This window comes from Alligator mississippiensis, chromosome 5 (genome assembly GCF_030867095.1).
Source record: "Alligator mississippiensis isolate rAllMis1 chromosome 5, rAllMis1, whole genome shotgun sequence".
Classification (NCBI taxonomy): domain Eukaryota; kingdom Metazoa; phylum Chordata; order Crocodylia; family Alligatoridae; genus Alligator; species Alligator mississippiensis.
Genome location: NC_081828.1, coordinates 168,031,910 through 168,053,443, shown reverse-complemented (window position 1 = coordinate 168,053,443; position 21,534 = coordinate 168,031,910). Strand labels below are relative to the sequence as shown.

General features: G+C 40.6%; 1 protein-coding gene across 1 annotated transcript in view; it reads right to left on the bottom strand.

The window, feature by feature from the left end:
* THSD7A (thrombospondin type 1 domain containing 7A) overlaps window positions 1-21,534 on the bottom strand; it is a 432,531-nt gene that overhangs the window by 13,501 nt on the left and 397,496 nt on the right. The window contains exons 23-29 of the mRNA XM_059728968.1: window positions 19,530-19,647; window positions 16,150-16,295; window positions 13,539-13,713; window positions 9,031-9,204; window positions 7,876-7,971; window positions 4,100-4,182; window positions 3,503-3,713 (exon numbers count right to left, since the gene is read on the bottom strand). Coding sequence (XP_059584951.1) covers window positions 3,503-3,713; window positions 4,100-4,182; window positions 7,876-7,971; window positions 9,031-9,204; window positions 13,539-13,713; window positions 16,150-16,295; window positions 19,530-19,647 — 1,003 coding nt within the window. The remainder of the gene's footprint in view (window positions 1-3,502; window positions 3,714-4,099; window positions 4,183-7,875; window positions 7,972-9,030; window positions 9,205-13,538; window positions 13,714-16,149; window positions 16,296-19,529; window positions 19,648-21,534) is intronic.

Genomic DNA, 21,534 nt, shown 5'->3' with positions numbered 1-21,534 from the left:
CGTCCATCACCACCCTCTGAGTACGACCCTTCAGCCAATTCACAATCCATCTGACCGTGTAGGCATCGATGCCACAGTCACCTAGTTTTTTAATGAGGATGGGGTGGGAGACAGTGTCAAAGGCCTCGCCTTGCTGAAGTCCAGAAAGATTACATCCATGGCGACACCTGCATCCAATACTTTTGTGACCTGATCGTAAAAGGCAATCAGGTTGGTCTGACATGAGCTACCCCTAATGAAACCATGCTGGTTGCCCTCGAGCATCATCCCAGATGCCGGCCCATCACAGATGTGCTCCTTGATTATCTTCTCAAAGAGTTTCCCCCTTACTTTCAATTACAAATTTTCTGCCACTGCCTGAGCAGATGTTCAGAAACATACCTTGTTTTTTTCTGTGCCACTGGCTGCCTCTATCTTTTTTTTTGGCGCACGGGATTCCAAAGCATCTATTTTACTTTTTTTTTTACTCATCTTTGATTTTTTTGAAGCTGCACTGCCTGCATAACACTTTACCTTGCCATGACTTACACCTTACAAACTTTACAGAAAACACACAACTGCTCTTGTAACCATCCATAAAAGACTGTAACCCTTTCCAAGGACCTTGTCCTTTACACAGCCTTTCCAGCAGAGACATGACTTTTTTTGCTCTTTTTCAGCTTTTTATTGCAAACACAACAGGAGGTTTTTACTTAATTCCAAGCGTTCCACAGCATGTACTTATGTTCACTACTCTGCCTGACCCAGACAAACAAAGTTTTCTGGTCAGCAGTAACAAACTAATTTTTCTGCACAAAACTTACAACCCTAGTAACAATTACCATACAGCTTTACCTTACTACAAGTTTTAGCTAACCTCTTTAAAATGCCTCCTAACAGTTAGACTGAGGAACAGATTTTTAGTAGCTTCCCATAAAAGCCACGTTGCTGCAGCCTCCTTTTTTATGGAGTGTGGTGGTATATAATATATTTGTATATAGTTTTTAAATTTGTCTTTTAAATCTGCAACGGTATAGGCGCCTGTTACTGCCTGCTTGGTCCATGAGCTATGTTCAAATTGCTGCAGCACTTGTTTTAAAAGACTCATGTCTTGCAGATATTTAGGCAGGGGATCTTTGACATCTTTCACATCTGTTTTACTTCTTATTGTTTTTCTTTTGAACATCTTAACTTCTGTCTCCTGTATTTTTTTTACTGCTTAAAGTTAGTTACTGTTCGTTATTATTTAAATGAAGTATACTAGTTTGTAAAAACGTGCCAAAAAGCCCTATTTTTAAGATAACCAAGTCTGAAAACAAAACAAACTAAAGCAACGGACCCCTCTTTATAGGCAGTCCAGACTACCCTGGCAGTCCATAACCCACAGGTGGGCTTTTAAGTATTTACAACCCACAGGTGGACTTTTCGAGTCAAACAAATTGTCTAAATATCCAGATACCTACAGGTAGGCTTTAAATGTTTCAAGTCACAATAAATTGCCTATCTTCAGGCATTCCTCTATTTTTTAAATGTGGTCGGTCTCACCTGAGACTACTATACCCGGCACTTCTACCACCGAGTGGTGTGCACACCTTCAGATAGACAGACAAAACTTACTACACAGGTAACATACAACTGATTAATAACTGCAACATACAATCTTATTCACCCCCACATGCATTCTCCACCAAAAATGTTACTCAAATTGCCAATTGCTCAAATTACAAGCAAGACTTTATAAAGGGGGATAAGGCAAGGTGCCACATTTATTGATTACATGAGTTAGACATAGAGGTTTGGACACACCATTCATACAAGCACACACAAATCATCATACACATCATTACACACAGGCAGGCATGCACATACACAAAACAACCATTCCATCCACACATACACTAGATATAGTAAGCAGCAATAGTTGTTCAATATCAGCCCAGGGTGGCCAACCCAGGTTTATTGAGTAGATTATGATGGTCCGAAGATAGCAGATTTGAAGATAACAGCTGGAGCAGAGTGAACAGATGCATCTGTGCTCCAATGAAACAGCAGCAGAGAAAGAGACTCACCCAACTTGGCATTTTTAAAGTGTTCTTTTATTGGGATTGGCATCCTTAGTTTCAGTGCTTTGAGGTCTTTCCATACTCAGCTTCTGTTTTTGCAGTTGTTTTTCTTTTGTCTGCAGCTTATCTCAGCCTTGGAGTGTTCTTGCTGCCCATCTGCAGGATGGGTGCATTCCTTCTCCTCGTTATCTTCTTTGTGCCCTAGGCCTAAAAGGGATTCTTCAGCCATTCGTTAATTAGTTTACTGACTGGTAAGTTATATTTGGCACCTTGTTGCTTACATAAACAGTTAAATCTTTTTCTCCTGTCTCTATGCCATTCTCTCACCATTCACCCTTTTACACACACTCATACATAAACACTATGCAGAGTTCATTTACTTATGTCAAGCAGAAGGATACAAAATGGAATTTTTAAGTTGCTTACAGGACAAGACTAACATGGTTACATTTTACTACTATTACAGTCTATGTTAACATCAGCTACATTAGTTCAATTCATGCTACATGAGTCCCCTTAGCTGCAGGACTCCCAGCCCCGGCTGGACATGGTGCATCCCTGGGGTTGGGTGGGAGCCTGATCAGGTGACTGGGCTTCCAGCTACAGGGAAGCCCTGCTACACATGCAAATTTAAGCTGGATACCAACCAGCTATAGAAGGTAGCACACATTTTTTGAGGTCTAACTTTATAGCTGGTTGGACCATTTTATGGCGTGTTAGGTACTTTGCACATGTAGCAGGATCAGTTAATTGTGCAACTAACTGGTAAATTGTGCAATACCTGTAACGTGTTCAGGTGACCTTATGCACAAAAATAGTTTTCACATAACACTACTATTTGCTCACTCATCCCTAAAAATAGAAGTTGCTTTTTGTAACAATTTAGGTCTGGTCTATGCTGAGTTCTGAGATCATATTAGCATTTGTTAGTTCCTGGATCTTGGCAGAAATGTGCTTATATGGGAAGACTGTACCCTTACATTTCCTCTAAGGCTAAGACTGTTTTAGCTGTCCCAGTGGTAGGCATGGTGACAGATTTTAGGCATCCTTATGCTTCTTAGATAGTAATTCTACTTTTTGACAGTTATATCAGTACTGGCTATGACTTAGACATGCTAATTTAATGTCCCAGACTTGAATAGTTGTTAGGGCTGCCAGATACTCATGTTGAATTTCCCTCTACAGTATTTCTATTTGCAGTTTTACCATGAGAACATCTTATGAACTGTCTTAACAAATGCCATGGGAAAAAAAATCTCTCATTCATGTAAAGTTTAATTAAATATACTGATGCAGCAGCAGTGAAGGGTAAGAGTTACGTAAGCCTCCTTTTTTGTTCAGTCCATGCAGATGGCTGTCTTAAATGTTCAATGACTTCCTTTCTTGGAATCAGAAAAATTTTAAGTGCCAAACCCTGCAGAAATACTTAGCATCAACAACTGTTCATTTTATGACTTCACCTGGTCCAAAAGGCTGCAGAAACCAGGTCCTTCCCCGTCCTGACTGGTTACTAGATGGCTGGGTAGGGTTCACAGCTCGACTTGTTTTCACATCTCCCTTTTTGTCCTCACTGGTGGGGATCACTACCACTGGGATGAGAGTGCACTGCTCGAGTGTGCCATCTGAGGACATTACTTCAGTGTACCCTTCTTCACAACTGCACGTTCTAGTCTGTAGGGAACAAGTGTTTTTACACTATGTAGCAGAAAGCTCTGATTGCTATAAAGTATGACAACATAGATGACTGGAACTGGAAATTGCTTTGAGTGCCAGTCTGGAAGGCCACACTATGTATGTTTGCATGGGATCTTCCCAATCAAAGCAATGCTTTATTCACAGAAATACAGACAAAGGGACTGAGTTTGTTTTAAAATATTAGTCTACTGAAAGTTCTGAAAATGCTTCAGAACTAATGACATAAATGTTCAAAATCATCTGAAAACTAATGAAAGGCCATTGACTTCTTAAATATATTAAGGGCTCATGTGGTAATGTATAGTAAATGCAATGGAAGAGGATAATTTGGTATGTCTGAATTCCAATGGAGTGGCACATACCTCACTACAGTAAGAATGGGGTTCACTGCACGTTGGGTTACATGACCTGTCAGCATCTGGTTGGCGCATCACTAAACATCCCCCTGTAGGACAGAAAATCATATTTTGACACAATATCACCTCAGCCCAGTAAAATTACTGAATTCAGCCATGAAACCGAACTCAACACAGTGTCACGTTAACATTTTGTCAGCACAAGGACTTTGCTTGCTTAGGTGGATTTAAGGTGTTATTATTCTACAAAGTGTTGGATAATGGTTTTCTACATTTTCTATGTTTTTGTTTTAATAGGCAGAATACATAATTTATTATATATATGTATGTACACACTAGAAGAGATTTTTGTAGGTTGTTTCTGGATTGCTTAGTTCACTAGATGTATGTAATTGTGTTTATGACAGTGTTTTTATTTTTATTTGTATGTTAATTATATTTATATCCCACCCTATTCAAAAGACTTGGAGCTTCTTAATGCTTTTTAGAGCTTTAATGCTTAAGCAAAAGCTATGAAAAAAATAAATCACATTTTTGTCTGCATATTGTGACTTTTGCCCATTAATTAGTCTCCAAAGGAGAAAAAGTCTTTCAATTTGTAATCTGTTTTGTGGCTTTCATTGCTCCTTCAGACTTTTAACACAATGCTGAGATAAAGAGGTAATGCCTATCCTTGGTTCTCTCATCTCTCTAGAAGTCACCCTTCTTGGAGGTATTACCAGGCAGATGTTCCAAGGAGAAAATATCTTAGGGAACCGAGAATAAAATGAACATTGAGACTTTGACAGAAAGACTTGAGCGAGTGGTCCCAATACTTTTCATTTTATTATAATTGTTTACACTCATTGCAGATTTATATACAGTGTAGAGTTATTGTTATGAATCAATGCAAATAATCAGGCTTTCATCATCATTTCAGCCAGGCTTCTTTTTATTTTATTCAGAATCAAATGTGTATCTGACAGATGTCTGTCCTACAAAAGAGGGATCTGTGTCCATTAGTTTAAAATTTTTACACTTAAAGCCCAACTATTGCGAATCTAAAGTAATTAGACTCTTACGCAAGTCGAGAATGATGATGACATTCTGAAAAGCAAATTTTAGTATTACTGCAGCAGATGTAGTTAGATGTAGCCACATATTAAAAGGAGAGATGATGAAGAATGAAGGAGTTGTCTTAAGAAATTTTACCCAGCCCAAGAAAGTAAAATCGTGTGACCTTGCATACAAGGCGCATACCAGTGCGCACCCATGCAATATAATATCAGTCATCCAGGGAGCTGCAGAAGGAAAGATCTGTCTCATTACCCTTTTCATTTTGAATTAATGAATCTGTAAAAACAATACCTCTAAATAAAAAAAAAACCTATTCACAATAATTATCATGTGACATAATAAAAATGGAATCTCAGGTGGAAATAAACACACATGCAAACACAGTTTACCATAGAGTGAATATATCTAAATAAAATATACTACTTCAGAGCCAGCTGAACAATAGCCTGTCCAGACATTTTAGAGAAAAGAAATATATCGAGTCTCAGCCACAATTTGTTCTCGGATTATCTTCTGCCCTTATAACATATACTACATCCCTCTCATCTCTCAAGAGGCCACTGTTCCCAGGCAAATTTTCTGAAGGAAAAATGTCTTGGACTGAGAACAGAACAAATATTGAGTCTTTGATATCAAGATTTGAGTGAGTGCTCCCACTCCTATTAGTATAAGTACAAATCGTCATGTTCACTGCATTGTGCAATATTTATGTACAGTTATGGTTATGGATAGAGGTCTACCAAACTCAAGGAGGTGGCTGGCTAACTTTGCAGGCAGATTCTAGGACTGGCCACCATTTTTATGAGCTAAGTACAGCAGAGGACCCCCCTTCCACACCTCTGAGGGGCCCTGGCAGTCCCACCCTCTCCAGAGATTGCCATGTGGCTTGAAACTGTAGCTTAATTACCCTGATTAATCCTGGAGATGCAATTAATCCATGCTAAATAACATGTGGATTAATGGCTTTCCCAGGCTTAATCAGGGTAATTAAGCCACAGTTTTGGGCCCTTCCCATGTGGCGGGCTCAACTATTTGGGCAGGCTCACTGCACAAACAAAAAAACTTACTGGCAAGCAGAGAAACCCTGCAGTCTTGGTGCACAGGTGGCAGGATGGAGGGTGGCAGGGAGGAGAGAACAGAGGTAATTTAGGGCAGTTGGGATAGATCCTGGATGATTGGAAAAGGGAAAATATAGTGCCCATCTTGAAAGGAAAGAAGGATGATCTGGGGAACTACAGACTGGTCAGCCCCACCTCAATTCCTGGAAAAGTCAAGGAGCAGGTCCTTAAGAAATACATTTCTACGCATTTCGAGGGGAGGAAGGTGATTAGGAATAGTCAACATGGATTCACCAAGGGCAAGTTATGCCTGGCCAAACTGACTGCTTTCTGTGACGAGATGACTGACTCTGCAGATGTGGGAAGAGTAGTGGATACCTTGACTTTAGCAAGCTCCTTAGCTTTCCCAAGTATGGGTTGGATGAATGCACTGTAAGGTGGATAGAAAACTAGCAGGATTATTAAGCTCAACAGATAGTAATCAATGTCTCGATAGCTAGTTGGCAGCTGATATCAAGTGAAGTGCCCCAGGGATTGATCCTGGGGCTGGTTTTGTTCAATATATTCATCAACAAAGAAGATGGGATGGAGTGCACCCTCAGAAAATTTTCAGATGCCACCAACCAAGCTGGGGGGAGTAGTAAATATGCTGGAGGGTAGGGCTAGAATGCAGAGACCTAGACGTATTGGAGGATTTGGCTAAAAGAAATCTCATGGAGTTTAATAAGGACATGTGCAAAGTCCTGCATTTAGGACAGAACAATGCCATGCACCAGTACAGGTTGAGGACTGACTGGCTAAGCAGCAGCTCTGCAGAAAAGGACTTGGGGTTGCAGTGGACAATAAACCAAATATGAGCCAACAATGGACTCTTGTTACAAGAAAAAAACTGAGGCTGGGATTTAATAGCAGCCTTCAGCTGCCTGAAGGGTTGTTCCAAAGAGGAAGGAGCTAGATTGTTCTCAGTGGTGGCAGATAACAGAACAAGGAGGAATGTTCTCAAGTTGCAGTAGGGGAAGTTAGGTTAGATATTAGGTAAAACTTTGGGTAGTAAAGCACTGGAAGAGGCTACCCAGAGAAGTTGTAGAATCTCCTCAGAATTTTTTAAGACCTGGCTAGACAGTGCTCTGGCAGTGATGATCTAGTTGGGATGGTCCTGCTTTGAGTAGAGGGTTGGTCTAGATAAACTCCTGAGGTCCCTTCCAACCCTCATTTTCTATGATTCTATGATTCCATATTGTATAAAATACCAAAAATCTGTTTTTCTCCATTTCAATGTCTCTCTCTCTTTCTGTGTGTGCATGTGTAATATAATAGGGAAATCAATTACAATTTGAAATTCTAGGACCCGGATGATGAAATTGTAAGATGTAAAATACTTAGTCCGTGGTAAGGAAGGCATTATTTTGCATTTTACTCTTAACTGTCATACTGTGGATGGTCTTTCAATTCCTATTTTGCAACAGACTGATGATCCAGAATATGCTAAATACACAATCATGAAACAATGGTAATACTGTGCTAGTAACTCTGTAGTACTATTGGAAAATGCAATATTTGACCATTATTTGCAAATCTTTTGGGAAAAGCAGCAATATTTCCACTCAATTTTATTCTTTCTAGACCTGATTGACTTCTGTGTTAGGAAAAAATAACATGAGTACTTACCTGTAACATTTAAACCATCTGATCTTTGGCACCACACTGTCCTAGAAGAACCCTTCCATGGGCTAGCCATCCATTTGTATTCATAACATTGGCCATCTGCATATAAAACATTGACACTTAGGGCTTTGTTACAAAATTTCTCTGGACAACACCAAGCTGCCTATTATTTATGCAGAGCACACATGTAAATAAAATTCCAGTTTAGAAAAATGAAACACTGTTATAAGCAAACCTTATCTAGATGATGATTTGGGGGCTATTTCAGACAATGTAATATATTAAACAACTCAGTAGTAACTCAGTATTTTTTGAAGGCTGTGTGCAGGCTGGGTAGGTGCCTGATGGAAGAATCACCCAGTGCCAGATAAGTCTCAAAACTCTAGTTGGAGAAAAACACAAACAATAGCTGCTGTAGGAGGAAGACCACCTTCCTCCTCACATTTTAGTCTAATAACCCTATGGTTAAAGCAGTTATCAGTAAGCAGTGGAGCCAAGTTCTTGGCTCTCCTCAGCCAGAGAGATTTTGAAACTGTCTCCTGCTTTACTACAAAGTGGTATAATGCCCAGGCCACAACTAATTATTACTCATAGCATTCTCCAGACCTTCACTTAAGGTTGGCTCACTTCACCTTGCAATTAACAGTAATTGGACAAATTGAATAAACAGCACTGCTTTAATGGAAACATAGGCCCAGGCTACAGCATCCCTTCCAGGGCAACCTCCATCTCACTGATCTAAATACCCTCTGTCTTCTTCTTCTCTCCCTGGGTGTCCTTCAAGAGGACAGAATTACTATTTTCTCACAAGTTTTGCTATGTATAAACAGCAGTTACTCAATAAAAAAAATAAAACAATTAATGATATTTTGAAAAAAGTGCAAAATTAAAAAACTTATAGTGTTTTAAAAATACTATTAGAAATGAGAAAAGATCTTGGAAGTTTTGAGTAAAATTCCTAAACAGCTTTTTATACGATTATTAACATTTTCAACATTTTTTCAGTAAATAAAATTTGGCTAAGGAAAAATCAAATGCTTGGTCTGTCTTAGTATAAATACATGTTTATCTTGATTTCTTCAATTAATGGAACATAATACTGCTCGTATCTTACCTTATAACAGCAGAAACATATCTCCTGTGTATTTCATTACTCACCACTACATGATCTTGTTTCCAAAGCCTGTTCTGGACAAAGATGTTGGTTTTCCAATTCCTGAATGATCACTGCCCGGGAGCGGACTTGTATCCCTCCAAAACCAAGATCTTCACCATTAACACAAGTCAGCTGACAAAGGCTCCATTCTGACCACTCCTTCAAATAACAATCACCTGTCCAACATCAATGATATAAGAAAGCTGAAGATGCTGCTACAAAAAAAAATGTGAATGTTAATTATAAGAGCTGTATAAATTTAATTCAGACTGGCCCATTACCTCTCCCTCAACTGTGAAGGACATTCATTTTAGATCCATACTTACCTTCATCCTAAGACAAAATTATTATAATATTCCTATTTCTATCTGTCACAACCCAAGGGTGTGATTTTTGTTTGTGTGTGCTTCGGCACTGCTAAATTATTTCCTGCCACTCGTAGCTTTCTTTGCAGGGTGCATTTCTTAGTTGCAAAAAGAGAAATGCACGGTGCAAGGAATTCCCGCCATTTGTATCCAAATTTGTGTCCCACTATTGGCCAGTTCTAAATTATTCCTACGTGGCGGCTAGTGATTGGCTTGCTAGCCGTATAAGAGGCTTGAGCGGTTTCCGCCCAAGTTGGAGGACTCCACGACTATCAGGAGGAGGAGAACTTCACGTCTCGTGAAGTTCTCTAAGCGCTGCGGAGCCTATCGGACCCAGCGTGCATCTCAAGAAGGCTATAGGGGTCTGATCAGCCTCTCGCCTCTCCCCGTCGCCGCCTGATCCCTCGACGTACCCTTCCCTGCGCGCAAGTTCCACGGAGCCTAGCAAGCTTCGTGAGAGTGTATTCAGAGCTCTTTGCTTCGAGTTACTTTCTTCAGTTGACACGACGGGCTTGCGGTTTAGAGCCTTCAACCGGATGGGCTAGAAGGTTCACGGGAAGGAACTCTAGTCCGCCTCTCTTCTTTTCTGTCTGTAACTGCAACTCAAGCAAGTTTTCCTGCCTGCACCGCGACCATCTTCAGTGTAAGTAAAATAATCTTAAATCAACCGCTAAGCGTCTGTGCCTAATTCTAGCGTGCCGCCTGCCTTCCCCGACCCGGCGTGTCCGGGCTGCTGGCCGCAGCCCACCGTGCAGAAAACCCCCGAGGGCCTTGGACCGCTCCCTGGCCAGCACACTATCCAGCAGAAATGATTCATCAGGAAATTTAAGGTGAAACAAATTCTTATTTATGCTAATGCATTCTAAGAGTTTGTAGCATTAATATGTCACCCTAATTTTGGGTCTCTGATTAATATTACATCCAATGATTTAGTTTAAAAAATGAGAGGTAATGTATGTTCCATCTTAATTCTGATGTAAACATGATCTGTAGGATAGCTTTTACCTCTTCTTGGCTTGGAAAGAACATACCTTGCTAGTTGCCAAGATAACATAAATTGTTTCATAGTCTGTATTTGTTTAATAAACAGACTGTTATCACATAAATGCATTGAGGAAATGACCAAACTGCAGGGAACATTCTTTGTTCAGAAATGAATGGACTATGTGACCTGTGAGTTCTATGATAAGAGGAATCTGAAGAATGTTATCCAATGGTTCAGGACAAAAGAATAAAATCTCAGTAGCCAATACCTATTGGCTTTACAGTCAATGACAATCTGAGGCAGGGTATAAAGAAATTTTGCTAATCATTCTGTGTAAAAGGTAACTAGAAAACTTTAATTATTTCAGCAAAAGGGTAATTAAAAATTCATGTTACCTTAAATTTTGCTGATATCAACTATAATCATCATCATTGTGTTGACCAGATGCCTGATTAATGAAGGACTTTTATTTGCCCACATTACAAAATCATATAAAGAAATACATTATTGAAGAAGGGACACACAGTTAATAGGAGGGCAAATAGTTTTTTTTGGAAAGATTAGTTATAGTGTATCATTAGCACATTCTCCACAGGGCAGTTATCCTCATTAGCTAAACATGAGATGGCTCGAGCAGAAGTTGTTGTTCAGCAAAGTTTAAAAACCAACCAAAAATTGATATTTTTCTTAAAAATATGATTAACAAATCTTATATCACCTTAGTCTGATTTTCTCCTAGAAAGTGAAAATATGTAAAGACAAAACATTAGATTAACTAAAATATCACTGCATTTGGGAAAACACAGCTCTCTCTACTCTGTGCAGTCAATAAAGTTCCATGAAACTTGTAATGTCTTTGGGCAAAATATCTCCATGGTCCACTATTGTGTACTGTGATGTATGTCAACCATTTGCGGGGGTATCCTTCCATAGCTCTTTCAAGTGAATGGGATTTGCCATTTGTTTGATCCTATATATATGATGAAAGGTTCTATTTATAAATGAAAGTGTTAGGGCATGGACACGTGTAACACTTAGACCAGCTTTGACATGGTTTAAACCTGAAATGGACAGACATACAAACAGGTTTAAAGCTACCTGAAATGGTTAAAAAAAAAAAAACCTGGAAAATCTCTTTTGAACAGGTTCCCAGTGGACTGGGTCAGTGATTATATGTGGACACGAAGACTTCCATGACACAGGTTTGGTTGGTCCTCCAGACATCCCAAACTGCCTTGCTCTTCACTCTCCCCTTTCCCCCCCTTCTGGACTGACTGCTTTGGTATGTAGCAAGAACTCTGTTGCCCTCTTGTTTCCCTTTTATTGACACTTCTTTAAAATCAATGAATTCCCTTACGCTTCTTGTTCAATAAAAGCTCTCTCACATCCAGCTGTGTCCTTACTCTCTATTAGACCACATGCTCTAATTATGCCCTCCCTCCAGCCTCTGGAAACCCCAAAATGTGGGTCCAAGCCTACCCCCCCTACCCTACCCCTCCCTATGTCAGGCAGCACTTTGAAGACTTCAGTCAATTGCAGACAATTAAAATGTAAGGAACTCATGTTTGGAAAAGAAGGGATAGCAGAAAAGTGAAAACTCCCTCAATCATAGGTCACCTACCTCTGGGAGCTCTCAAACTGTGATTACAAGCACCCACCCACAGCTAGACCATTGCGAGGCATGATGGGCTGTGTACTCATTATCACCCTCTAGCATCAGAGCCACAGCACTTCACAGGCAATTGTAAATTGGTTCCCAATCAGTGATATTTGGGAATGCTTTTGTTTTCTGTGTATACAGCCTTATTTTAGCAATTGCAAAAAAAAGTATGTTTTTTAAAGAGATACATATATATTAGAACTCAAACAGTTACATACTTTTCTCCTTTTCATTTTTGCATTATACAGACAAGTGTTTAATTTTCAGCAAACCTTTGCAATTCATCTTTAAAAGCTATCATCTATTCTTCTTAATTCAGTTCTCCCTACTGAACAAACTGTATTCATGCATGTATGACATGGCAGGGAGACATGATTGGTAACTCCAGCATCAGATCCACCTGCACTAGCAATAAGGATGATTGGATCTGATGCTGGATCAGTTGTTTGGCCTAGGAACACTGCTGCCACTGTGAGCCTTGTCAGCTGCAGGGCTGGTAGCAGGTGGTGCACCACTGTGGCTGGGAGCTGATGAGGCTCATAGCATTCCCTGTGCTGCCCCTGCTACAAGCCCCACAGCTAAGGATGATCACAGTGGGGGTGTGAATTAAAGGGAAACTTAGGGGGTGGGGCTGACCCCCCCCCCCATGAGACAAGAGCCCTCTTGTAAGAATTGAAAATCATAACCGGGGGGCGGGGGGGGGGGTCTCTGATTGAACTGCTCCTTCACTTAGGTGGACTTGTTAATCAATGAACCAGTTTAATTTTTTTCCAGACTACCCCAAGAGTGAAAGTGTAATTTGAACCCTGGGGCAGTGTTCTCCAGCCTGTCCCCACTACAAGCCCTGCAGCTGATGAGGCTTACATGCGTCTTCCCACTGCCCCCCCCTCCCCCCTGGTGAGCTCCACAGCTAATAAGGCTCACCGGAGGGGTCGGGGTGGGGGGGGACGCAACCAGGAATGCTGTTGCTACTCTAAACCTTGTCAGCTGCAGGACTGGCAGCAGGTGGTGTACCCCTGTACTTGGGGGTCCCATCAACTGAGGGGTTCTCAGCCACAGGAAGACCCCTGGCCACACATTCAATGAATGTTGTGATAGGAACACATTACATAGTTATTACACATTTTTAGTGGAATAACTTTGTATCTTAGTGCTAGTTTTATCACCCCACTAATTGGTTGAATGTGTAGCTGAGTCACAACTTAAACATAATGAACTGGTTAATCACACCTTAAGTGTAACATTTAGATGGGGCCTGAGCATTGCTTTTCCCTAGTCACTACATTTGTATTAGAATCGCAAGGTAGGAATGTCCAGTCACTATTAAAAAATTCCTATTGAAAAGTATTTCTTTGAAGTTTGATAGGTCAGTGCTATATAAATATGTAGAAGATACTTACTAGCTTGTGGCTGATCATTTATTTTTGTTTTCAGTTGTTTAGAACACCTTATCTTAACCAACTTGACATGCAACTACGTTTATCTGAATAAGCATGTTACCTGGACAAGGAACGGTGCAAGCTTCTTCAAGTACCATCTTCTTATTGCCATCAACAATAGGCTCTATTTCTCCACAAAACTCCTCATCCACTACTTTACCAATATCTTCAGTGGATCCATCATAAACCACACAGGAAATGTTCCGGATTCTTGTCCCCTCTCCACACTGAGCATCCTGAGGAGGAAAGAAATAAAAATGTTGAACAGAAAAAGCTATTGATAAAGTAGCAATAATCAATCATTGTTTTATGCCAAAGATTTGGAAAATAAGTTGATTTACATCCTGTAGCATACAGTACTTGACACGGGAGTACTTTGAGATGGAAACTAGCAAGGCAATTAGAAAGGTTTTACAAGGATGTCAGACAAAAAAGGAAGGCCAAGGAAAATGTAGTCACCTTAGTAAATGCAGAGGGCAATCTAATAATAGATGATGCAAAGAAAGCTGAAGTATTTAATACCTTCACAAATAATGTCAGCTATCAATTTGCAAGACCAGTTAGCAGCAGAGATAGGAGAGGAGATAAGCAGGGTTTCCCATTTCCCACAGAAAAACAGAGAAAAACACGGATTCCCCCCTTTACCCAAGGAAAATGTGTATTTTTCATGTTAATGGAAAAAACCCATGGATTTTGCACTTTTGCAAAGAGGAAAGGCCATAGAGAAGGTTATCAAGGAATCTGTTTCTAAGGACCTGGAGGAGAACAAGGTGATCAAAGAACAGCCCACATGGATTCATCAAGAGCAATTCATGCCCAACCAACTTGAATTCTTGCTATGACAAAGTAACAGGCTCTGTGGATGTGAGAAGACCAGTGGGTATGATATGCCTGGATTTCAACAATATTTTTGGCATTCTCATTATAAGCTAAAAAAATAAAGCATAGATGAAAGTATTGTAAGGTGAATTCATAACTCAGGCAGACTCAGCATGATTCCTTCAGTGACCCATCATGGTAGGACCTCCCGGGTGACTCAACTCAGCCTGACCCATGAGTGATCATTATGTTTAAAGAGCTGTCAAAAATGGCTCAATGTTTAGTTGGGAGGAGGTATCAAATGGGGCTTCCCAGGTGCCTGTTCTCAGTCTAGTGTGTTTAACATCTTTATTATTGATCTGGAGGATAGGATTAAGTACATGCTTAGGAAATGTTCAGGCAATACCAAGTTGGGTGGAGTTATAGGCTCTTAGGGCATCTATACACATGCTCCAGGATGGAGGGAGGCAGGGTGCTTTAATTAGAGCAACTCTGAGACCCGTTCTAATTAAAGTGCCTGCAGTGTCACAGGTATTCAGTATCTCATGCTTCAAAATGGCAATGGGGTGTTTTAACTAAAGCTTATTCAATGAGCTTTAGTTAAAGTGCCCCCGCCGCCATTTTGAAAAGTGGGGAGGCTGAATACATGTGACAAGCTGCTGGAGCATACTGGCCTGTATTTATAAATGTCACCTGTAACTCAATGAAAGTGGTTCTTCTACTCTATTTAGCACTGATGAGGCTTCATCTGGAGTACTGTATCCAGTTTTGGGCCCCTCACTTCAAGAAAGATGTGGGTAAACCAGAAAGAGTTCAGTGGAGAGTGACAAAAATAATTAGAAGTTTGGGAAACGTGTCATGAAGAAAGGCTGAAAGAGCAGATTATTTCACCTGGAAAAGAGAAGACTGGGGGGCAGGGGGCGGGAAGGGGAATTGGAGAGCAGTTCTGAAATACCTGAAGGGAGGCTATAAAGAGGATGGAGATAGACTTTTTTCTATGGATGAAGGGAACAGGACGTACATTACAGCAGGTGAAATTTAGGTTGCATATTTCTCATGAGAATGGTTAAGTTTTGGAATAGGCTACTCAGACTTTGTGGAACACCATCCTTGGAAGTTTTTAAGAGCAGGTTAAACAAACACTTGCCTAGGATAGTCAGAGATGATCCTGCTATGAGGTGACCTCCTGTGGTTGCTTCCAACCCTATTTTTCTATGATTCTATGAACACCCCCTAATCATTCAAGAGGGACCCACAGTGGTTGTCAAAAAGACAAAAACAAAACAAACACCCATGCTGCCATATTTTGACTGCTCTGACAATTAAAAATAATAGTCCTAATGAGGAATAACCACTGGACAGAATTTAAAAAGTCACCTGCAGAAGGATTATTTTAGCCATTCAGTAAATCAAACAAAAGAAAAGTACCATATTTCACCCAGAACCCACCACCAAGTCCCTAACAAAAAGACTGTCTTCCCAACATTTCATGGAAGTGAATCTCAGAGCCACAGTACTGTTACAGAGAACTTGAGCACATTTGTTAGCCACACATGTTGTAATATCATATACAAAATATTTTCTGGATTAAGTCACTCTCTTACATAGGTAGGTGCCAACCAGTTATTTTACTATGGAATTATAGCTCAGATATCACTGTTTATGTCTATCTTAGAATAATAAAGTCAGCTATAGAAAAATATCAATGCTAAAAGTAACAATCTTTGTTATGTTCTTGGATACACAGATACTGCATACAATAGTTAACCATTCTATAAAGTCATATGTGCACATCACAAACATCCCTGAATGTAGAGAACAGAGTAACGCCTAATGTTCATTAGAACTTTTACCTCAACTTTGCACTCAGCCCGCTGGCCATACTGCCATCGATAACAAGGCTTTACTGGACAGGGTTTGAATTGCTCCATCTGAGAAGGACAAGGCCTCCCATCACCCTGGAAAGGCTGATTTACTGTTCTCCTTCGTATCATCTTTCCTTTAAAGAAGAGAGAGTGATATAAGTAACTTTGAAGTGGATATATATATTCATCTGTTTCAATCCCTAAAAAACTTTGAGTACAATTTACTGTTACTACACTTCTGACAAAGTGGACTGTAGAGCAAACCTGTTGTCTCCTGTTCGTTATGTGGATTTTTAGGTTTCCTTGGATATGTACTATCTACATCATTATTTGTATGTACTGGGTGTAATCCAATCCAATCCTTAATTAGGTTATATTATGTGTTGTTATAACGTAGTAGCAGTGGTAGCAATAATAATAATTTATTATTCAGATGCACGAGGAAAAACAAAAGACACCTCTTTTTGATTTACTATTTTGTTCATGGCATCTCTACTGAAACATAGGAAACCAAAATTTCATGTATCTGGAGTTCTGTTGCTAGAATGGAATTATATAGACTTTTAGTTCACCACATTTTTGTTGGATTTAATCTAGAAGTACTTTTGATTCACAAGATGCTAGTTGCCTGAGTTCAGCAAACAGAGGGAGTTTGCCACTTTTGCTCTTTGTTTTCCTGGGTATTATCATAATGCAGAATTCTCAGAGGACAGAAGCATTTCAGACCAAAGGAAAATCATAAGAGTCATAAAAACACTGGCACTTCAAGGGATATCTTCAAATATTGCTGTTTTAAAGCATATTTAACTGTACATTTATATGGACAATGTTGAACATGAAACTAAGGGTACTTTTATATGTGCTCTGGGGGTGGAGGGAGGCAGCGACGCTTTAATTAGAGTGGCTCTGGGGTGCTTAGTACTTTGGAAAATCTGGCCTTGGATTTCCATCTTGAAATCATCCTGTTTCTATCTAAGCAACTAAGAACTCTCCAAATGGATATCCTGTAATTCATGTGCTGCTTAGTACAAAGGCATCCTAATCCCTTATGTGGGATACCAAGGGTGGGATTCTGTTTGCCTTGGCCCCCGGCACACATTACACATTACAACTGGTTAACTGCACAATAAACTTAGACTGGTCATACATGCTAAGTAATTATCATGCCATAAAAATGTCCATCCAGCTATAAAAAGAGCCAACCAGACACAAAGTTAGTGAGTGAAAATATGTAAAACTTTATAGCTGGTTTCTGTCCAGCTTTACTTTGAATGTGTGGCAAGGCCCTTTGAGTATCTACATGGCAGTTTTAATACCCACATGCAGGTTGCAATTCTGTTCCTGGGCATGTCACCCTGCACACATAGGCAAATATGAACACATGTACCAGAATGCAAATCCCTAAAACAAAATGGTAGAGGAGGATGGCCTTCCCAGGTTTTAGCTCTAATTAGTCACTTGTTTGGGAAGCAGGAGAGCCCAGTTATAGACTCCCTTGCCCAGAGGGAGTTTGAACCTACCTCTATGTGATTTCCTAGCACAGTACTAAAATCACAATAGAACAAGTCAGGTATTATTCAGGGTCAGCTCTAGTGCTCCTTTTGAAGCTAAGCCACCATCTCTTGCATATAATATAGTCATTGAAAAAGTGGACAGAGGCAGCCCAGTGGGAAAGTTTCTCTCTCTCAGTAGGAGCAAGAGTTTGGCTAGAATCCAGGCCCTCTCTTTTCCAGGCCAGCAGTCATCTCAGTGAGCCACATAATCTTTACCTTTTTTGTTTCCTCCTGGCCCAACCCACCTCTCTTTTGACTGACCAGCATGCCAGCTTTAAAAAGGAGTGCTGGAAAGGGAGTCTAGGATAATGTGTGACTTGTGGCATGGTGGTTAGAGCGCTGTGTTGGGATGGCAAGTCCAAATACCCTCCAGGCAAGGGGAACTAGAACCTAGGTCTCGCATTTCCTAAGCAAATGCCCAAACCACTAAACTGTTGGGGATAAAACAGAGAGAAGGGTCTGTTACCCTCCTCATTCCACAGAGTCTAACATCCCTTTAGTAAAAGGTTTGGGACCACCTACATTTCCAGAATTGGACATGGGTGCACATGCATGTGACCATGTATATGCATTATGGGAGGTTAAACTTTCGAGAGTCAGACACAATGCATTTAATATTTTTGTTGTTAACATTAATTGAAGTGATGCAACTACCATATTTCATGGCGTATAAGCTGAGGTTTGAAGCCCAAATATTGATCCTTACATTTCTAACTTGACTTAGACACTGTATACAGGGCCCAGCTCAGCCCACATGCAGCTTCCAGGCAGAGCTGTTGCTGCCACTGCTGCAGCCACCAGGGTACTCAGCTTCCCCGGCATCTAGCAGCTGTTTGTCTCCCAGCTGCAGTGCTGTGGCATCAGGTAGGGAAGAGGCAGGGACAGGGGAGCTGCAGCACACAGCATGGTGCTGAGGCTGGCAGGAGCGTTAAGCCCATGGTCGGGGGGTGATGGGAATGCGGAGCTCGAGTGGGCAGGATGAGGGTGTGGGTGTGTGGGGTGTGAGGGAAGGCGGGAGGCACGGGGCTCCCCACAAACTCCCCTCTATGTTGCACAGCGGGCAGCAGGCGTTTGTGGCCCATGCAGGCGCTGCTGCCCTGTGGCATGTGGTTCTGCTGGCACTCGGATGTCACTGGGGGAAACTGAGTGCATTGGAGCTGGCTATCTCCCTGCTCCCTATTTGCATGCGCTAGCAAGGAGTGCAGCTTGCCTGGCACGCCTCTTTCGCACTTCGCACAGGGACAGGGCTTGGCTGGCTTGGCCCAGGCTGTGCCAGCCCTGGCCCCTGCAAGCAGTGCTACCTGGGCCACACCAGCTGAGAGCTGAGCCCAGCCCCTGTGAGCAGCATAGTCTGGACTGCACCAGCCAAGCACCAAGCCCAGCCCTGGCCCCTCTGGTGGCACTGGTCTCACACGTGTCCACCCCTGGGTGTCCTGCCTACAGTGAGGGTGCACAGGGGCTGGTATAAGTCAACCCCATATTTCTGATCCAAAAGGTTAGGTTGACTTGTACACCCAATCTACGAAAATACTTTTTTGATACACCGTGTCGACTTGTACACCATGAAATATGGTAATTCCCCTCCAGCCCCCCCCATTACTGGGACACGAAAATGTCCCCATCTGTATCTAACATGCTAAGAATGACCAATGCCTCATCACAGTCTCATATGTCATTCACCACATCTTGTTTCTATGTTCTGTGGCAGACATTCCTGGCAAACTGATGTGATCTTTAGATGTTTTAAAGCAAAACAAAACTAAACCCAAACTGAAAGATATTTGCCCTGAAGATATTCCAAGAATGGTAACTAACCTGTAAGGCCACATGTTTGAGAGCATTCAGACCATGGAGACCAGTCAGAGAGCTGACAATTAACAGGACATTCCACCACACAAGAGGTGTTCATCTGCCATGTTTTTTCCAGGCCAAGCTGAAATAAAAGATGCAATTGTTAACATGGAAGCTATGACCTGTCCCACCTGCACAGCCTACCTTACTGAAAATCTAGGAAAGTTGAAATGAATTTATGCTTGATTGAGGATTTAGTAAATTATTAAAAAGAAAGGAATATATTACTCTGTGTGTGTATTACAGCTTCAATTTTTATATATACATATATTGTATATTATACATTATAATTGGAGCCATAGATATATAATGGCTCCAATTTAGCACAGTGCTGAAGTATGTCTCAAAATACATGTATGCATGTATTTAAAAATGGGGATGAATTCCTCAGAGTCCAAAAATGGAGGACTCCAGTTTTGTAATTTTAATTCACACATTGGCTACAACTAAATTAGGATAAATCCATTTCTCTGCTAATATATATATATATATATATATGTATATATGTATATCCTAAATTACAACAGGTAGCAGATGGCAAATGAAAATGTATGACAGTATCCTGTACAGCTGCATCATGGATAAAAAAGACAGGACTCATTACAGGAAAGTAACAGTGAATATATTGAAATTGAGCTCCTTTATTATCAAGCAAGACTGAAATTTACTACTGTGAAAAAATCTCCTCTTTCCAGGCACTATGCAGTGAGTTAACTTTCAAAAGTGAATATAATAGCTCTAGATGAATTTACTGCAATACAATTTAAAAAAAAGACAACTGAACATCATTCTAAGATAACCAGACATTTTGAACCTATTATAAAATGGCTGCAATAGTTAATGAACATAAAGCCAGAAATTAGTAACAACATTAGTAAGCACTCTATAAATAATGTACTGTGTATGTTGTAGATTTCTGACCCTGATACATTGGCAGCCTTGAAATTTGCATTTGAAGTATCATTTACTGGGACATATTAGGCTGTTTCATTCTGTTTTATGTATCAAGCAATGATTGGCTGTTTTTTCCCTGTTATGGTTATCCAAAGCTCTCGGGGGACATTTGAAACCTTTGATTAGTCTGAGTTTGGATAATCAGGAAACTAGCTATCAGTCTTTGAAGTCTTCATCCCAGTCGACTCTTCCGAGTATAGACTCAAAAGCCTGTTGAATTGACTTCTACAACTGCAGAAAACACAAAGCTGGACCATTAAGCAGGACTGCCATAGATGAAGGAAAGCTCCAAAAGGAAGCAAAAGCTGAAGGTAGGAAAACTAAGGTCCATGTTACAAGGATTTGGCTGGCTTGCTCAAGATTTATGCGCTGAAATGCAGCCAAGCCAGCTTTTGGAAAGTCAAATGGCTCTTGAGACTCAATTTTTTCCTATTCATCCATTGTTTCCTCCTTGAGCCTCAGGTGAGTCCCCATGGATGGAAGCTCTGTCAGCTGATTGGGCTTCCAGCCGTGGCTGGTGCAGGAGTAGCCTGGGATCATAACCATGTGGCATTGGCAAAATGTGATTTTGTGGATTAAGCATCAGATCCCTCAGGTACAGTGTCTTATAAATATATTTCAGGTATGGAAGCTGTCCTATGTGTGTTCAAGATCAACATTCCATATTTCTGCCTGCACTTGGCGGGGGGAGCAGACTGTTAGACAAGGGTCTCTTCAAGCAGTATGACTTGGTGTCCACAGAAATTATCTGCACATGTCAGTATGCATATCTTTGCTTTAGGTTTTAGGTTAACTGTATAAGCTGACCAACTTATATGAATACAGTAGCAAAGCTTGTTTTCTGATACAAAGAGGTTGTTCTTAAATTTTTCTGATTCATAAGCACAGGTAAATGAATAACAGTAAGTTGATAGGTGTTTTTGCAAGAGAGGGACTATCCTTTCTTCGAGGATCTGTATTTTAAATATCTGAAGAAAAAGATGGGAAAAGTGCAGCAGGCATAGACAAAGAGACT